This window comes from Ahaetulla prasina, chromosome 3 (genome assembly GCF_028640845.1).
Source record: "Ahaetulla prasina isolate Xishuangbanna chromosome 3, ASM2864084v1, whole genome shotgun sequence".
NCBI lineage: Eukaryota > Metazoa > Chordata > Lepidosauria > Squamata > Colubridae > Ahaetulla > Ahaetulla prasina.
In genome coordinates this window covers 70910243-70929899 of record NC_080541.1, presented here as the reverse complement: position 1 = coordinate 70929899, position 19657 = coordinate 70910243, and the positions used below count along the sequence as shown (strand labels likewise).

At 40.7% G+C, this 19657-nt stretch overlaps 1 protein-coding gene across 3 annotated transcripts in view; it reads left to right on the top strand.

Annotated features, from left to right (window-relative positions):
* The first annotated feature begins 74 nt into the window (after positions 1-74).
* The window catches only part of MBP (myelin basic protein), a 166108-nt gene continuing 146525 nt past the window's right edge, over positions 75-19657 (top strand). The window contains exon 1 of one of the 3 annotated variants that reach the window (XM_058178976.1): positions 75-340. Coding sequence is in view for 1 of the 3 variants with exons in the window: in XM_058178975.1 (XP_058034958.1) it covers positions 538-647 (110 nt within the window). In the remaining 2 variants the exon portion in view is untranslated. Of the gene's footprint in view, positions 341-522; positions 683-19657 lie in introns of those variants that run through there. The other 2 variants (XM_058178975.1, XM_058178978.1) reach the window with 2 other exon arrangements.

The window sequence follows — 19657 nt, the reverse complement described above, 5'->3', positions numbered from 1 at the left end:
TCTCTCTCTCTCTCTGTGTGTGTGTGTGTGTGTGTGTGTCTGTCTGTCTGTCTGTCTCCTTCTCTCTCTCTCTTTCTCTCCTTCTCCTCTCTCTCTCCCGGTCCCCCCCCCCGGCCCCCTCTCCTTCTCCTTCTCTCTCTCTCTCTCTCTCCTTTTCTCCCTTTCTCGCTCCCTCTCTTTCTGGACTGACGAGGCAAGGCAGGTCACGCTTCGAGAGGCGTGAAGGAAAAGGAAGAAGTGGCTTCCCCCGACTGACAACATTTATTGATCGGCAACGTCGGGCAAGCAAGTTGCGGGGACCCGATCGGCGGGAGATCGCCCCTCAGCCTCGTTTCTTCCGGTAGGCTCCAAAACCTGACCCGCCAAGCTAGCCTGACCTTCCACTTCCCAAAGCCCCCCACCCCCACTCTCTCTCCCTCTCTCCTCCTTTCTGCCTCCCTCCTTCGATAGTTCCTTCATTGTGTGCCTGAGCTGCGTGGAGGGGAGTCCCCCTCGGTCTCCACCCCCGCTTTTCTGCTTCTCTGCTTTGGCTGGTGGATGCTGAAGACCCCCCCCCCACCCGCCTTCCTCGGAGCAGGCGAGGCCCAATCGAATAGAAAAGGCAGGGCGGAGGACACCAAGCCTTCCAGCACGCGGGAACATCTTGGGTGCGTTCCGACAACCTTCCTCGGGTTTGTCCCAGGTTGGTTGTCTCCTCGTTGGAAGCTGCCGGAGGATTTAGAGAAGGAGGCGGAGGGAAGGAGGGAGGCGACGAAGCTAGGGGGGAGAGAGACGGTCGATTGTGACAGGCTGCTGAACATCTGGTGCAGGGTTGGCATTAACTGGGATGAGTCTCGGATTAATCAATCTCCCACGCGTGAAATCGCGTATCTCAATATTGTGATCTAGCTTGTGGAAACGGGGAGGAAGCCTTCCCCGGCTGTGTAGCCCGTTACCGAAACAATCATAGGCAGAGAAGGCGAGTTTATTGTCTCTTGGCCTAAAGGTGCAAGGAAGGTTGGTACTTTGCTGTTCTGTGTATACTTTGGGGCATGGTACTGTGGCATCCCTGTCCTTTTCATCTCACTCTACAGCTAGTGTCAGATAACTTGGCCTTGGTTGGAGCACAGCGATAGGAAACATTATGGTTGCATTCACTTGCAACACTAAACCAGGTCAGCGAATGGCTCAATGTTTCACTAACATCCCCTAAACTTGGCTGGTGCTGCCATCAAATTTTGTTTGTAGGGGGCGTAGCATTTTACAAAAATCCAGCTGTTTATGGCACGGTGTATTGGGCAGACCCCAAGAATGGGTTAATTCAAGAACCAATGTTTAGGTTGGCCAATCAACCTGAGAGTGCCTTGTGTGTACTAGCAGTATGACATCTTGACTTGAAATTGTTAGTAAAGAACTATAGCTGGAAAGACTTTCCAAGTATGTTCATGATATGGTGGATGGAGCTGAGCAAGGCTTTTCCTATGGCCCAAGTTGAATTAGAGCTCCTCTAACAGTAAGGACTGTAATAATGTAATTGTAAATACAATTTTGTTAGAAGAAGTAATGATTATCAGCAGAGAAGAGAATTCAGAAGCTGGGCAGGGAGGAAGTAGCCCTGATATGTTTTGCAGTCAAGAAATGAAGATAACTGAATTGGTTGGTTGGTTGGTTGGTTGGTTGGTTGGTTGAATGAATGAATGAATGAATGAATGAATGAAAACAAACTCTGTGCCCAGTCTGGTGAGATTTCTTCTTATTCAAATGGCAACATTAGAAGAATGTGTGTCTGCTTGCAAAGTTGGTATTTCATGATTTCGTGAAAATAAAAGCTGGAAATAATCTTCAGCCAAATTTCATCAAACAGAAAAAAAATTGTTTTGACAGGTGCCATGCAATTGAACCAGAAAAGAGGAATTAAGTCTTTTCCGTTCCTCTCTCCACCACCATTGCTACAAGATCTTTTTTGCTTTGGAGTTACAGTTTCCTGTTCTCAAAAAAAAAAAAAAAACACCAAAAAAACTTAGTAATGCTTCTAACTCAGTAACTTTCTCCAATTCCTCAGCCAGGAGTTCCTGCTATCATTTTTAGCCAATTTGGCAGTGATGCATATTCCTGAAAGAAAAGAACTTTAAACCAATAAGTGCAGTAACTTGCAGGCCCTCCAATGCACTGACCGACCTTTATGACTACGGTAGTTTGGAAATTTCTGCTGGTACAAACTTAATAGTAAATTGGCTTTTCCAAAACACACCTGTTGCTGATTGCAGTCAATCTGTTCATCAGCAAATTACAACGTGCTGGTTATATATTTTTAAAGCTGTGCATGGCTTTCTATGTAGGCTTCCATAGAATTGCTACTTGTTTGTCTTGCCAGAGTTTGGGGTCAGGCCATTTCTGCAGCTGTCAGAGGTTTCTGGAATGCTTTCCCTTGAAGGGATTTACCATTTTGCTGGATTTTTAAAAGGCCACAAACCACATCTTTTTTTAAAAAACAGGCTCTTACTTAGGCAACAGATTTTTTTAAAAAAAAATTGATGTAGTATTCTCTAATTTGAACTTTGGTTTTATTACTGCAAACCACCAAGACATTATAATAGTTAGTGGCTTAAAATGTCTTCAGGTGAATTCCTGAATACGATGAATGTATTGATTTAGGCAGTGGTGGGATTCAAGTAATTTAACAACCAGTTCTCTGCCCTAATGATTTCTTCCAACAACCAGTTTGCCAAACTGCTCAGAAAGTTAACAACCGGTTCTCCCAAAGTGGTGCGAACTGGCTGAATCCCACCACTGGATTTAGGTCTTTTGGCAATAAATGGAAATGTCTTGTGACTTCTTCTCAGATGTCTGCTGTTACAGTGTCGCCTACAGTCTTGGGAGTTCTACTCACATATCAACTAGCTTTGGTTCTGTTTAACTTTTTGAGATCACCCAAGGTCAGCAGTCTGCCAGAGTAGACCAATTGATGGTGTAAGAGTTAAAATTAACTGAATAAACAAATATGTTTTCAGCTTAACTCCTGCACATCCTGATTGGGTTCAGACATCCCATTATGTCATGATTTGCCAATTATTAACAGCAACTTGCACAAAACGTTAAACTTAACTCATGGCTTATGGACATAATGGAAGGGGCCAACCTTTCCTTCTGACATAAGAGTCAAAATTATTGGGGTGTTTTGGGAAGGGGCAAAGTGGCAGCAAGAGGAGTAATGACATTAGAGTCAGGGGTGAAATTCAGCAGGTTCTGACAGGTTCTGGAGAACCGGTAGCGGACATTTTGAGTAGTTCAGAGAACTGGCAAATACTACGTCTGGTTGGCTCCAGAGTGGAGTGGGAATGGAGATTTTGCAATATCCTTCTCCCAGGAGTGAGGAGGGAATGGGGATTTTGCAGTATCCTTTCCCTGCCACACCCACCAAGCCATGCCCACCAAGGCACAGAACAGGTAGTAAAAAAAATTGAATTCCACTACTGATTAGAGTTTAAAAAAGAAATTACCTGCAAGAAGCTCAGGTAGAACTAAACAGTAACTACCATATTTTTCGGAGTTTAAGACACACCGGAGTTTTGGGGGAGGAAAATAAGAAAAAAGCTGATTGGCAGGTGGATTGGCCTCCCAGAATACCCCCAATCAGCTGTTCCTAGAGGTTAATTTTAGCAACAGGTTCCTTGGTTGTGAGTTCTGTGCCTTGCCTTTTTTTTTTCAGCGTCTGAAACTTCTAAAACTCCGTTTCAGAAAAAACTTTTATTTTTGCCTCGGAAAGCCTCCGAAACAACTTCGGAAAAAAAGCCTCTGAAGCTCTATTTGGGGTCTTCTTTTCTGAAGCTCTGTTTGGGGTCTTCTTTTCTGAAGCTTTGTTTCTGATGCCTTTTTTCAGCCTCTGCAACCTCTGTTTGAGAAGCTGGGCAGAGCTACATTTGGAGTATAAGACGCACCCAGATTTTCACCCTCTATTTTGGGGTGGAAAGGTGCATCTTATACTCCAAAAAATATGGTATTCATATAACAATGTTGATTATATCACAGATATTCATAAGATAATGAGACCAAATTGAATAATTTGTTGGGATCTTATTCTGCTTTGAAAGATATATACATTAGTTTTACTTCTCTTGCATGTGAACATAGATTATATTAATATAATTCATTCATTACATGCAATCAAGTTGGTGTCAACTCTTAGTAATCACATAGATAGATTTTCTCCGTTATGATCAATCTCTACTCTCATCCTTCAAGCCTTCCAAAAGTGCACTCATCACCACTGTAACTGAGCCCACCCACCTTGCTGCTGGTTGTCCCCTTCTCTTTCCTTTAAGGAAAGGAACTTTTCTCCAGGACCTTCTCTAAAGAGCTAGGTCTTCACAAAGTACGTCCAAAATAGAATAATTTGAGCCTGGTCATTACACCAAAATCTGGGTTGATTTGTTCAGTGATCCATTTGTTTGTTTTCTTGGGTGTTCAGTGGTGTTTTATAACATTCAGTAGTGTTCTATAATACAAAAGTTCTTAACACTATCAATACTTTCCTATCCTACTTCTTCAAAGTCCATTTGTCACTACTATATTGTCATGGGGAAATACCATATGCTTGCACTACATACATCTATGTAGTTTATGGACACAAGATGGCCTTTTATCTATTAGTCTGTGGAACATTTCATGTCTGATTGTTCCTTCACTATTTTGGTTGATCCCCAAATGCAGAAACTACCGTGTTTCCCTGAAAATAATACCCTGTCTTATATTTTTTTGAACCCTGAAATAAGCACTTGCCATGGACTCAAAAGCCCGATTGGGCTTATTATCAGGGGATATCTTATTTTGGGGAAAACAGGGTATCTACCAGTTTGATATCTTCCTTGTCAATTTTAATTATTAACAATTAGAGGGAAAACAAAGAACCCAATTTTTACCACACTTAAAAATAGTTTCTGTGGTTTAGTGATTTAATTGTTTAAGCTCTCCACCCCCCCAGTCTGATTTATGTAGGTATGTGTGAATTAGGATTTTTATAAAAATCATTAAGGTTACCAGATCTGAACTGCCGAAATAAAGGCAAATGTAGATTCCAAGAGATCCAGGAAAAAAAACAACAACACCGATGTCTTTGTGGCCAATTTGTGGCTACCTGGATTTTTATAGTCCAAAATTTGTGGCCCTACTGTAAAGTTTACCTTAAGCATGGAGTAGGCATTAAAAAAAATAACCTCATTCTGTAGGCATATTGTGGTGGAATTAATTTTTTTTACAAAAAATAAACTATAACATAAACCAATTGATAGCAATTTCACATGTATATATGGTAGGGCTATACTCTATTGGGTTTATTGTTTATTTTATCTTCTAATTTTGCACATGTAAAATATCTGCTCTCTTGATGAATGGAAAAATTGGATCTACATTGGAGAGAGGAAGCAATTGCAGAGCTGATTAAAGTCAATCATAGAAATCAATTGAAAGTATCACTTATGCTACAATATATGTCAGATGAATACAGTGGTGTAATAACTATTTAGCTAGGATTAAATCTCTAGCTGATCTCAATGACACTTATTTCTAAGTAGACTTATAGAGGATTTTATTGTAGAGAAGATCGCTTGTACAATTATACAGCTGGCCCAAATATACTTTTCTAATTCATTACTTTATTACTATTAAATTCAGTCTGATAATTCATTTTTAAATATCTGAAATACCATCCATCAGAGAAACAAAAGTGAATTGCTGTTCTAAATATACTAGAATAAGAAAAAAAGTTCAGATAACTGAATAATAACTAAACCAAAGAATTTATGACTGAAACAATTATCTTCTTATCAAATTATGTTGCCACAGTTAGATTATAAATCTCTAAATTTTTTTGCTAAGCCTCATATTGACAGGTGGTGGTGTATAAATAGCTACAATAATTGAATAATCAACTTTGTGAAAAAAATGACTTCTGTTTTTGCAGTCTGTTTTAATTTGATAGATCGGCAATTGTTTTTCTTTCATTTTCTCCCAAGAGAAGAAAATGCCCATGAGACAAACACTCAGTGAGAAATTATTCCACCTTTGTGTCCTTTTATGACAATGTTTTGTTTCATTATACAGTTATCTGTCCTGGAGTCTGCAGCCTCTTCAACTTTCTGCATTTCATTTAATTCCAAGGAAAAATAATAAAATTCCAGGGAACTCATACAAGATGTATGAGTTTTAGATCAGGAAGTTTGCTGCAAAATGATGAGAGAGGTAACATCTGTGCTCTCTTCCACTTTCAAAGCTGCAGTGGGCCCAAAACCTTAAAATCTAAACATATTCAAAAGTGCCTTGAAAGTGGGATAGAACAACCGAAGTAATTTTCACTCAGGCTGTTGTATAAGCCTTTGGAGCAGGGCTTCTTTTCAATGATAGCTTGACCAGAGCAACTTCAAGGGCTGATTTTCAAACCAAGATCACGATATTGCTTCTAAAAATAAACAATTATATTGCTTCACTTTGTTCACAAAGAACAATGGTGTTGCTTCACAGATTATTATTTTTTTTGACAGATACTAAAGGGGATACTGTATGTCATCATTCCCCTCCTTGTTTGAGAGGTGCAAAGGAGGATGTGCTGCTCATTTCCCGAGACAAGGGTCTCCAAACATGGCAACTTTAAGACTTGGGCAACTCCCCATGACTGGCTGGAGAATGTCGGGAGTTTAAAGTTCACAAGTCTTAAAGTTGCCAAGTTTGGAGACCCCCGTCCTGCATTATGGATCACTTTAACTTTTGATAAGCCCTTTTGGAGAGCACATCCTTCTGCCATCTCCAGCATTGCTCCTGCCAGAGTCCAAAGCAGTTAGCCCTGAAGCATAACATCCGTTCAGAAGTCTCTTCAAACATTGATAAATGACACACAAGGTTCATGTTTGGAGGCAACATGAATTCCTTCATCAGCACAAATTGCATTTCTTCTTTGCTTCAGCTGGAAGAATCATGTTGCCTTTGGGATGTAATTTTTTTTAATTGAAGCAATTCAAGGTCCTCTTGTTGAAGTCTAGTTTTCAAAGAGAATTAATTGAGAAATCAAAAGATAGCTTTCAGCACAGCCTCACCTCTAACCAAAGTCCGTATGGCCCAGCTACATGCCTGTTTTTCTGCTCAAAAAAAAGCACGGTAGCTAAACTTAGGAAGGCTTCTAATTTAATTACCTTGTTGGCATATTTGAAAGATGACTTATCTTTATTGCTTCCCATTTTAAAATTCTGTAAGACCTAGCTAATAATGATAAAAGTGTCCTAAAGTAGTAATCTGAAATAAGCTAGAAGAGTGCTGTAAACACAACTTTTGAGGCAGAGAAATATGCATTATTGGTTTATATAGTATCTGGCAGATAGCTGTGGAGAAATATTGTGATTCTTTGAAAATAATGGGCTAATAAAGCAAGCTATCCTTAACCATGAATTCTGTTGTTCAACTTTCAAAATAGCCATTTTAAAATCACTTCAAAATGATAAACAATGGGCTATCAGAACTCCCATTATCCCATTTTAAAGAGGTGACTTAAAATCCTCATTAAAAGCATTTGAACAGTACTTAGAAGAATGTGGATAAGATCATTAATAAAAAATAAGCATTCATACTATAGATATGGCACACAAAGTGGCTTGTAGCCTTATTCCTGGCCATAATTCCTTAACAAAGAGTATTTTTTCAGAAGCTTGCTTCATCTATTACCTGAGTACAACAACATAAATATATTTTATTCTAACCATATCTGAATATTACTCTAAATTTTTTTCCTTAGCATTGCAAGACTTAAAATTAACCACTAGTCACATTGATATGTCATGCTAAGCTTGATCAGTGATGCTTGATTTCTTGATCCTGTAGAAGTGGCTATGTAAACAAATCAAGAATTATGGCTAGATTTTGGACTTACAGCTTGTTTTTGGCTTCAAGTCTTTTCTAACTCTCAACTTGCTTTAGGAGGAAATAAAGCAGAGTTGCCAGTCTACATATTGTACTAATCAACTAAATAATGTTTTTTTCATGATTCATCCACCCATTCCCACTGAGGAGTCAAAGTAAGGAGCACACACCAAATAGCATGCATCACAACATGATGCACTGAGCACATGAAAGGAACATGTTATTCTTCTTAATAACTATATATACATGATTATATGAATCAATGTTATACCAGCAAGTGCAATCTCTTCTCAGATAATATACTGAGCTGCACATTACCTCCCAAACTTTGACTCTTCTTTGCAAGGTTTGCTGTATTTTTCAAAAGAATGTTAAGGCATAATCAAATGTCTTTGTGCAGGTGCAGGCAAAAGTGGTGAGGCTGTCCTTGTGTTAAGAACTTGCAAGGATTACAGAAAAGAATGACAGAGGGGAAAAAGAGAGCCTGTCAGTGTGATTGTAGTTTGTCAGGGTAATATCACCTTCCCGGCCCATCATATTTGAGATTTACAATGGGTAGTGTGGACTGGAAATACTGGGAGTTGCAATTCAGCATAACTGAAAGGCCCCAGATGCACAGGCTATATTAAGCTATTATCCAGCTGTCAATCAGCTACAGACAAGAAAATTACAACATCTTTTGGAATGCACGAGAACAACACCCTAGAACCACAGTTACATGATTGAGAGGGTGGACTACAGCAATTATCAGGATAAAAAAAGCTGCTAAAGTCCACTCTGATATAATTATAAAAAGTTTGATTCTCTGCCAATTGGTCTCTTAATATCACTTCTTACATGCAAGGTAAACGTGCATGTGGCATACAGCTTTGTATAGCTTCAAATAGCTGGGGATTGGGAATCAGATTATGGGTCAGGGTCCCAAATAGTAGATTCATTGCAAGCAAAACTCCGAGGCAGGTGGATTCCTCAAAGAATAGCTTTATTGGAATTATCAAATTGGCACATATCTGGTGAAAACAAACTCTGAAGAGCCCCTTGGTTTTCACCTAATTAAAAGTAAAAAAAAAAATTCCCCAATCCCAAACAATTAGTCAAATGGCCCAATCAATGCAGCTTCCACTGGTCTGGTGACATCGGTCCTCTTCCTCCAGCCAGGTGTCCCCAGGTGAAATAATTTAATTTTGACTACACAACCCCAGCTATCTCTAATCCCCCCTACCTATCCCTCAGTCCAGTATGGCAGCACTGAAGCTCCAAGATGGCTTCAGCCAGGTCAGCTTCAAGGTTGACATTATGACCGTGGCTTTGGCCACCATTCTGGTCCCAATGTCAGTAGTGAATGGAGGGGGCTCTTCTCTTTTTTGCAATCTTTTAGCTAAAAATACCTGCTGTGCTTAAACAACATTTGCTGAAACAACATGGAAGGCAACAACAAGGGTATTTTAACACACAATGAATTTTAAGAAGGACTTTTATCACAGGCCACCATCTGGAGTTGTTCCACACACCCACACACTTCGATGTCTCTGTTGTTGCCTTATATTTTGCTTTATTAAGAGCTGGCAAGTGGAATCTCCATACAATGTCAGATAATAACCTTGGTGGTTTTAAGGCTGGTATTTACCTTTGAGTAAGTTGAAAAACCAGGATATTCATTGTAAGTTGTTTATTCCTCCCTGACGTGCTTTTATTGCAGTTACCTCCAACTAATTGAATAAAAAAAATTCTTAAGCTATCATTCATAGTATTTCTCTGTGCTTGGTTATTAGTTATTATTTCTAATAAATGATATTTCAGTCTCCATTTTAGCTAGTGAGATACATATATCTTTCAGGGAATAGAAATGCTTGTTTAATGTAACATAGTTCATAAATGGGCAGACTGGATTTTAACTATTTGCTCGTTTTCACTTAGAAGTTTTACAGAATAAACTTTTTAATTATCTTGCAAATAAAAATGTTGACCTGTGGTGATTTGTGACAGAGACTGTTTCTAACATTCATTCATGAATTAGATAAGCTTCTGAAGACTTTGTTTAGTTTTAAGTATTATTTGAACTTCGATTACTAAATCCATGTTCTACAGACAAGCTTATCAATCAAGATCAATAAATAAAATTGTATCAAAGGGACAGACCTCTGGACAAGGTTGTACTCAAATGGTGTATTTACCAAAATGAGGACCACTCATTACAGTGGCCTTATTTCCAATAAATGATTGTAGGACATCAGACTACATGTTCTGATTTACAGGAGAACAGGAAACAGGAAAAAATGTTCTATTTTACACTTTCTTTCTTTGCCTGATACCCACACTAGTGTGCATGTAGCCCTTTCCATATTTGAAATATGTTTGCTATCTGGAATGTGTTGTCTTTCAAACAACGGTTTGGATAGCTAAAGAACAAGGTTGAAAACATGTTGACTTATTTGAAATTTCTTTGTTGGCCATTTTCAATTGCACATTTTTTTAAAAAAAATATACAACTCATTGTAAATATCGTACAAAAATTACAGTGTGGCATTAATAAATTATTGTTGTCATCTAACAACCAGAAACAGCCACCTATTAGACAGATTGAGTGATTAATCCTTCAGTGAGGTTCGTGTGATTGCTGCATTTTAAAATTATCATTGAAGTCCAGATTCTGTGTGCTTTTAATGCTCTTTTCTCCCCACCCACCTATCCCCCCCAAAAATTGGGCCACTTATTTCCATTTCACTTGCTGTTTCCTTTTGTATTTACAGCCTCAAAAGCTATCATTTTTATGTTTTTCCAATGTGATCTGCAGCCATGCTGTATGAAATATTATGAAACAAGCCAACCAAACTGTTGCAAATAAGATTAACCAACAGTCACAAATATTCTGTTCATTATTGTGTTGGCTTCATGTCTGGTTCAGCTTCAGTCTCAGGGCTCTTTTGGAATACTAAGCAAGTATGCTAATAATCTCCATCTGGCTCTATTTCACCAATGTCTCTTCCCTCAAAGCATAAAGGTATCCTTTTCTACCACAATCCTAAAACCTTCCATTCTCATCCTGTACCCAATCATTTAATTGCAGTGGGAAGAGCAGGGCATAGTATTGTTTGCCCTTTATTACTTTAAGGTAAAAGAGATAAATGCCATGTATTTTTTTTTCCATACTTCTTCATCAAGCATGGTATGTGCAAATGAATGCCTGCCAGGTTTTGGGATTATAACTCTATAACCTTCAGAAAGCAGCGGTCAGGGGATTGTGAGAATTGCCATCCCAAATAATCAGTAGTTAGTTGGTAGCCTATGCATAAGCCTTTAGTGACTCAGGCAGGCTAATTTTGCCCATTTTTCATGATACCCAGTTCATGAACATGATTTGCCTTTCTCTTTGACCATATTGGGCTTTTGGAATAATATTCACTTTTAATTTAGTACAAAATATATTGCTTTGTATTCAGAAGCCTTCCAATTACTTCCAACACACATACCATAATCTTGTACCTATTTATTCCCTTCCTATTTGGTAGACTTCAGTACAATATTAAAAAATATTAAAGACAAGAATAACAATGAAACTATAATGTTCCGCTGAGTAGAAATAAATAAAAGAATATGAATCTGTGAAAAAGGGATAGATGTGTCATAAAACATCTGAAATGAAAAAATGATTGAACAGGAAAGATAAGAGAATGTTATTATTTTGTCACTAAAATGTTGATTAAGGCAAAGCTATGGTAGGAACTTTCAGGAAATTCTGAAGAATGGAAGAGAGATATAGTGTCATGAGGCTATTTGGCAAGCATTTGATGATAATAAGATGGTTTCTTTTTATACTTTATATTTCTTTTCTACAGAAAACAAATGTACCTCATTGGCAGAGGCTTGGAGAGGGATCTTGGAGCCCTAGTAAACAATCACTTGAATATGAGCCAACAGTGTGCTGCAGCTGCCAAAAAAGCCAACAGGGTCTTAAGCTGCATTAACAGATGGGTAGAATCAAGCTCATGTGAAATGTTAATACCACTTTATAATGCCTTGGTAAGACCAAACTTGCAATATTGCAACCAGTTTGGTCTCCACAATATGCAAAGATGTTGCGACTTTACAAAGAGTGCCGAGAAGAACAACAAAGATGATTAGGGGATTGGAGGTTAAAACATATGAAGAACAGTTGCAAGAATTGTGTATGTCTAGTTCAATGAAAAGAAGGGCTAGGGATGACATGATAGCAGAGTTCCAATATTTGAGGGGCTCCCACAAGGAAGAGGGGAGTCAATCTACTCTTCAAAACATCTGAAGACAGGACAAGAATTGATGGATATAAACTAATCAAGGAAGGAACCAGCCTAGAACTAAGGAGAAATTTCCTGACAGTTAGAGCAATTAATCAGTGGAATGAGTTGCATCCAGAAGTTGTTGGTGATCCAACACTGGATACTTTAAAAATCAGATTTGACAGCCAATTGTCTGAAACGGTATAGCGTTTCCTGCTTGAGCTGGGAGTTGGACTAGTAGACTTCCAAGATCCCTTCCAAGTCTGTTATTCTGTGAAACTCAGATTTCCATTCAATAATAGATGTCACACACTGTATATGGAACTCTTGGCTAGAATTCGGACTGAATTGTATTGAAAACGGAGCGGCATTTAGATATTGTGCCTTTTCAAAAAAAACAGGACTGTTTATTCCATTTGTGGTAAACCGTGTAGCATGTCAAAATAAAACTTTCATGCAGAGTCGTAAGATGTGCCTGACTGCTCTCCAAAATGTGATCATTTAATTATTCATGTGAACAGAATGTTTGAAGAGCATGTGCAGCAGCTTGTAGCAGAATTGCTTAAAGGAATGTTTTAGCAGGTTTTATTAATGTGATCGCTTCTTGACTTGCATTGGGTGTGGCCTTGTTTGGCATACGAGGGAAAAGAGATCAGGGCAGTTGTCAGTGTTTGAGAAAGTTTCTGATTAAGCCCACCTGCTATAGAACTTAATATTGTAAGCAGAAAATGCATTTTTCAGCACCAAACTAGCAGAATAGGGTTGCAAGACTAGAAGGCCTGATCAGAGAAAGAACTTGAACACAAGGAGAGAGCAACTGAAGTAGAACACTTCTCAGTACAGATAGTCCTCAGTTTAAAACCACAATTGGGATTTGAATGTCCATTGCTAGGCAACGGAATTGTTAAATGAGTGGTTTCTGATCAGTGAATCACTGAGCTATTAAGTAAATCATGCCATTTTTAAGGAAATTTGACATATTTATATTTATTTATTTGTCAAGAACGTATTAGGTAATAAGTATAAACATGGATTGGATACATAAAGATACAAATAGAGGAAACATTAGGACAGGGACAGTAGAAGGAAATGACCCCAGGACATTGCAACCCTCGTAAATATACTCTGGTTGCCAAGCTCCAAAATTTTGATCTCATGACTGAGGGGATTCTGCTATTATTGTTAAGTGCAATGACTGCTTCTAAGATACTTTTTTCAGTGCTGTTGTGACTTCAAATGGACACTAAGCGAATGGTTGTAGATCAAGGACTAATTTTATATACAATTGATCAGAGAAGGGACATATCAGGGGTTGGTTCTACTTACCTTTACTACCGGTTCGCAACGGGATCGTATGCGCAGATCATCTATGACAACATCCGGGTGGGTGGGCAAAGCCTTCCCCCGGTTTTACTACCGGTTTGCAAGAACTGGACTGAACCGGGGGCAACTCACCACTGGGACATATGGTTTAGATTAGGGTGATAACTCTTTTTCTATGGGAAACTTTAAGTTGTGGACATTGACTATGTGATGGCATTAGACTACATTGTGTCTGAAATATAACAGTTAACAGTAACAGAGTTGGAAGGGATCTTGGAGGTCATCTAGTCCAACCCCCTGCTCATGAAGGAGACCTGTATTAGGGATTTGAACTGCTAAACTACTGACTTTTCTGATTGACAAGCTCAGTATCTTAGCCACTGAGCCACCTAGTGAGGTATGTATGTGTGTGTGTGTGTGTATATATATATATATATATATATATATATATATATATATATAGGTCTTTGGTTGTTCGGGTTTTCTCCCGTGTAAAATTGGAAGTGTCTTGGCGACGTTTCGACGAAGTCTCATTCGTCATCTTCAGGCTTCAGCTTCGTGCTTCTGGGAGCAATGTGTGATCGCAGCTGTTTCTTCCTTTTAACTGCTAGTGGGGGTTTGAACTGATTGGGTGGGAGCTTGGCTGTGCTCTGATTGGATGGGGTTTTCTGTGCTCTGATTGGCTGGGGTGTGTCCTGTGTTGGTGGGGGCTTGGTTGTGCTCAGTCTAGTCTGTGCTGCAGGGGGATTTGAGCTGGTGAGCTGCATAGCTGTTGTTTGGCTTTGTGGTCGTGCTACATCTTCATAGTGGGTGTCAGTCTGCTGCATGAATGGATTGGAGGGGTTTGTAATGGCTAATGTTGCAGCTGCGGTCTGGCTTCTGGTCCTTGGTCGTGCTTCATGATCAGTGTGGGTTTGGGTCTGCTTTCTGGGTGGATGTGCGGTGGTGACATCCTGTGTGGACCTTGTGAGTGTGGGTCTGGTGTCATTCCTCGTGTTAGGGACTCGTTTGTCAATAAGGGCGGGTTTCCAAATGGCTGGTAGGCTGGTAGGGGAGGTGTCATCTCGTTTGTTCATGCTGTGTGGGCGTTTTTCTATCTCAATGGCTTCTCTGATTATTCTGTTGTTAAAGTGTTCAGTTTTGGCGATAGTTCTGGTCTTTTTAAAGTCAATATCATGTCCTGTGACTTTAAAGTGTTGGACCAGGGAAGAAGTTGGTTCCTCTTTTTTGAATGAGTTCTTGTGTTCTTCAATGCGTGCACTTATTCTTCTGTTGGTTTGTCCGAAGTATGTGGTGGGGCAGGCGGTGCATGGGATTTCATATACTCCTTGATTTTCTAACTCAATTTTGTCTTTGGGGTTTCTTAGGATGGTGGATATTTTTGGTTTGTGCAGAATGTTGTCTTGATGTTATGTTTGTGGAGGATCTTGCTGATTCTGTCTGTGGTGCCTTTTATATATGGGAGGAGGGCTGTGCCGTTTTCTTGTTCTCTGTCTTGGATTTTAGTGGGGGGTTCTTTTTGGATTAGTTTGGTAATCTTATTTCTTTGGAATCCATTGGATGTTAGTACGTTAGTGAGAGTGTCTAGTTCGGGTTTTAGGTGTTGTTCATCAGCTAAGCATTTTGTTCTAGAGATGAGTGTCTTGGCTACGGAGTTGATCTGTGCTGGGTGGTGGTGTGAGAGTGCATGCAGATAGCGGTTTGTGTGTGTTTTCTTCTGGTAGATGGTGTGTCCTAGGGAGCCATTGGGTTTCTGTAGACTAAGACATCCAGGAAGGAAGTTGGTTATTAACTTCTGTTTCCATGGTGAACTGTATTTTGGGGTGTAGGCTATTGAGGTGTGTGAGGAAGTTTTCAAGTTTTTCTTTCCGTGTGGCCAGATTATGAAGGTGTCGTCTACGTATCTGAGCCAGAGTTTGGGTTTGTGATCAGATTTTCTAGTGCTTGGGTTTCAAAGTGTTCCATGTAGAGGTTGGCAATGACAGGTGAGAGGGGTGATCCCATGGGTGCTCCTTCTATTTGTTTGTATTTTTGTCCGTTATAGATGAAGTATGTGTTGGATAGGCAGTGGTTGGTCAGATCTAGGATGTGCTTGGGGGGGTTATATTTGTTTTGGATAGCTGTCAAGGCTTCTTTGATTGGCACTTGGGTGAAGAGGATATGACATCAAAGCTCACGAGTAGGTCGCTGGGCTGTAAGTTTTGTTTCTTTATGATCTCTATGAACTGGACTGAGTTTTTTACGTGTGAGGTGATGGATTCTGCATAGGGCTGTAGTTGTTTGGCGAGAAATTTGGCTAGGTTTTGTAGAGGTGAGCCTATGGAGCTGACTATGGGTCTGAGTGGGGGTTCCTTCTTTGTGTATCTTGGGAGGCCATAGAGCTTAGGGCATCTGGATGATTTCTCTGGGAATGATTCTTTGTTGGATTTCTTCGCTGATGGGGAGGCTTTTATTTTGGATCTAGTGGTTTTTCTAGGTAGGTGGTGGGGTCTGTGTTTAGGGGCTTGTATGCAGGGTCTTGGAGTAGGTTGGTTAATTTGGTTTGGTAGTCAGATGTGTTCATAACCACCGTGGCGTTGCCCTTGTCTGCTGGTAGGATTATTATGCTGGTATCTTTTTCAGGTTAAGTAGTGCTGTCTGTTCCTCTTTGGGTAAGTTGCTTTTGGGTGGCTTGCTGCTGCAGAGGATGTTGGAGATCTTGAGTCTGATTTTGTTAGCGCCATCGGGTTGATTTTGGTCAGGCTGGTTTCAACTCCGCATATAATGGTTTCGTGGGGATGTATTTGGGAGTGACTGCAAAGTTGAATCCTTTGGAAAGGACATCGGTTTCAGCTTTGGTGAGGATCCTATCTGAGATGTTATGCACTGTTTGTTTCATGTGTTGCTGTGAGGGTGGAGGGTTTGTTTCTGGCGTTCTTGTAGTCTTCGGAGTTTGTTGGTGTGCGTGTCTGTCTTGAGGGTGGTCTGTGTTTCGGCTCTCAGACGGCAAGTTGTTTTGGATTTGTCCCAAAGTGCAGGGTGCATCTTGTTGCTGAGTTTGAGGTGAAGTGTGAGGAGATCTTTGTTGATTTGATCTAGGAGGAATCTTTTTGTGTGAAGTTCATTTCTGATTAAGGCCAATTCTGTTCTTTTTAGGATGCGTTTGGTGGCTGCAGAGTTGGAGTGGAATTTCAATTGGAAGCATTTGGGGATTAAATTTTGATCGCGGCAGTTTCGTAGGAATGCGAGGTCACATAAAATGGAAGCTCTTTGGACTTCTAGTTTTTCATAGGTCCTGGTCAGATGGTGGATTTCCTCCCCGTAGAGGTGCAATATTTGTTTTCTGAGGTTTTCACGGGTGTTTGTATATAGGTCTTTGGTTGTTCGGTTTTCTCCGTGTAAAATTGGAAGTGTCTTGGCGACGCTTCGACGAAGTCTCATTCGTCATCTTCAGGCTTCAGCCGTGCTTCTGGGAGCAATGTGTGATCGCAGCTGTTTCTTCCTTTTAACTGCTAGTGGGGTTTGAACTGATTGGGTGGGAGCTTGGCTGTGCTCTGATTGGATGGGGGTTTTCTGTGCTCTGATTGGCTGGGGTGTGTCCTGTGTTGGTGGGGGCTTGGTTGTGCTCAGTCTAGTCTGTGCTGCAGGGGGATTTGAGCTGGTGAGCTGCATAGCTGTTGTTTGGCTTTGTGGTCGTGCTACATCTTCATAGTGGGTGTCAGTCTGCTGCATGAATGGATTGGAGGGTTTGTAATGGCTAATGTTGCAGCTGCGGTCTGGCTTCTGGTCCTTGGTCGTGCTTCATGATCAGTGTGGGTTTGGGTCTGCTTTCTGGGTGGATGTGCGGTGGTGACATCCTGTGTGGACCTCGTGAGTGTGGGTCTGGTGTCATTCCTCGTGTTAGGGACTCGTTTGTCAATAAGGGCGGGTTTCCAAATGGCTGGTAGGCGGAGGTGTCATCTCGTTTGTTCATGCTGTGTGGGCGTTTTCTATCTCAATGGCTTCTCTGATTATTCTGTTGTTAAAGTGTTCAGTTTTGGCGATAGTTCTGGTCTTTTAAAGTCAATATCATGTCCTGTGACTTTAAAGTGTTGGACCAGGAAGAAGTTAGTTCCTCTTTTGAATGAGTTCTTGTGTTCTTCAATCGTGCACTTATTCTTCTGTTGGTTTGTCCAATGTATGTGGTGGGGCAGGCGGTGCATGGGATTTCATATACTCCTTGATTTTCTAACTCAATTTTGTCTTTGGGGTTTCTTAGGATGGTGGATATTTTTGGTTTGTGCAGAATGCTGTCTTGATGTTATGTTTGTGGAGGATCTTGCTGATTCTGTCTGTGGTGCCTTTTATATATGGGAGGAGGGCTGTGCCGTTTTCTTGTTCTCTGTCTTGGGTTTTAGTGGGGGTTCTTTTGGATTAGTTTGGTAATCTTATTTCTCTGGAATCCATTGGATGTTAGTACGTTAGTGAGAGTGTCTAGTTCGGGTTTTAGGTGTTGTTCGTCAGCTAAGCATTTTGTTCTAGAGATGAGTGTCTTGGCTACGGAGTTGATCTGTGCTGGGTGGTGGTGTGAGAGTACATGCAGATAGCGGTTTGTGTGTGTTTTCTTCTGGTAGATGGTGTGTCCTAGGGAGCCATTGGGTTTTCTGTGCTCTGATTGGCTGGGGTGTGTCCTGTGTTGGTGGGGGCTTGGTTGTGCTCAGTCTAGTCTGTGCTGCAGGGGATTTGAGCTGGTGAGCTGCATAGCTGTTGTTTGGCTTTGTGGTCGTGCTACATCTTCATAGTGGGTGTCAGTCTGCTGCATGAATGGATTGGAGGGTTTGTAATGGCTAATGTTGCAGCTGCGGTCTGGCTTCTGGTCCTTGGTCGTGCTTCATGATCAGTGTGGGTTTGGGTCTGCTTTCTGGGTGGATGTGCGGTGGTGACATCCTGTGTGGACCTCGTGAGTGTGGGTCTGGTGTCATTCCTCGTGTTAGGGACTCGTTTGTCAATAAGGGCGGGTTTCCAAATGGCTGGTAGGCGGAGGTGTCATCTCGTTTGTTCATGCTGTGTGGGCGTTTATCTCAATGGCTTCTCTGATTATTCTGTTGTTAAAGTGTTCAGTTTTGGCGATAGTTCTGGTCTTTTAAAGTCAATATCATGTCCTGTGACTTTAAAGTGTTGGACCAGGAAGAAGTTGGTTCCTCTTTTGAATGAGTTCTTGTGTTCTTCAATCGTGCACTTATTCTTCTGTTGGTTTGTCCAATGTATGTGGTGGGGCAGGCGGTGCATGGGATTTCATATACTCCTTGATTTTCTAACTCAATTTTGTCTTTGGGGTTTCTTAGGATGGTGGATATTTTTGGTTTGTGCAGAATGCTGTCTTGATGTTATGTTTGTGGAGGATCTTGCTGATTCTGTCTGTGGTGCCTTTTATATATGGGAGGAGGGCTGTGCCGTTTTCTTGTTCTCTGTCTTGGATTTTAGTGGGGGTTCTTTTGGATTAGCTTGGTAATCTTATTTCTTTGGAATCCATTGGGTGTTAGTATGTTAGTGAGAGTGTCTAGTTCGGGTTTTAGGTGTTGTTCATCAGCTAAGCATTTTGTTCTAGAGATGAGTGTCTTGGCTACGGAGTTGATCTGTGCTGGGTGGTGGTGTGAGAGTGCATGCAGATAGCGGTTTGTGTGTGTTTTCTTCTGGTAGATGGTGTGTCCTAGGGAGCCATTGGGTTTCTTGTAGACTAAGACATCCAGGAAGGAAGTTGGTTATTAACTTCTGTTTCCATGGTGAACTGTATTTTGGGGTGTAGGCTATTGAGGTGTGTGAGGAAGTTTTCAAGTTTTTCTTTCCGTGTGGCCAGATTATGAAGGTGTCGCTACATATCTGAGCCAGAGTTTGGGTTTGTGATCAGATTTTTCTAGTGCTTGGGTTTCAAAGTGTTCCATGTAGAGGTTGGCAATGACAGGTGAGAGGGTGATCCCATGGGTGCTCCTTCTATTTGTTTGTATTTTTGTCCGTTATAGATGAAGTATGTGTTGGATAGGCAGTGGTTGGTCAGATCTAGGATGTGCTTGGGGGTTATATTTGTTTTGGATAGCTGTCAAGGCTTCTTTGATTGGCACTTGGGTGAAGAGGATATGACATCAAAGCTCACGAGTAGGTCGCTGGGCTGTAAGTTTTGTTTCTTTATGATCTCTATGAACTGGAATGAGTTTTTACGTGTGAGGTGATGGATTCTGCAT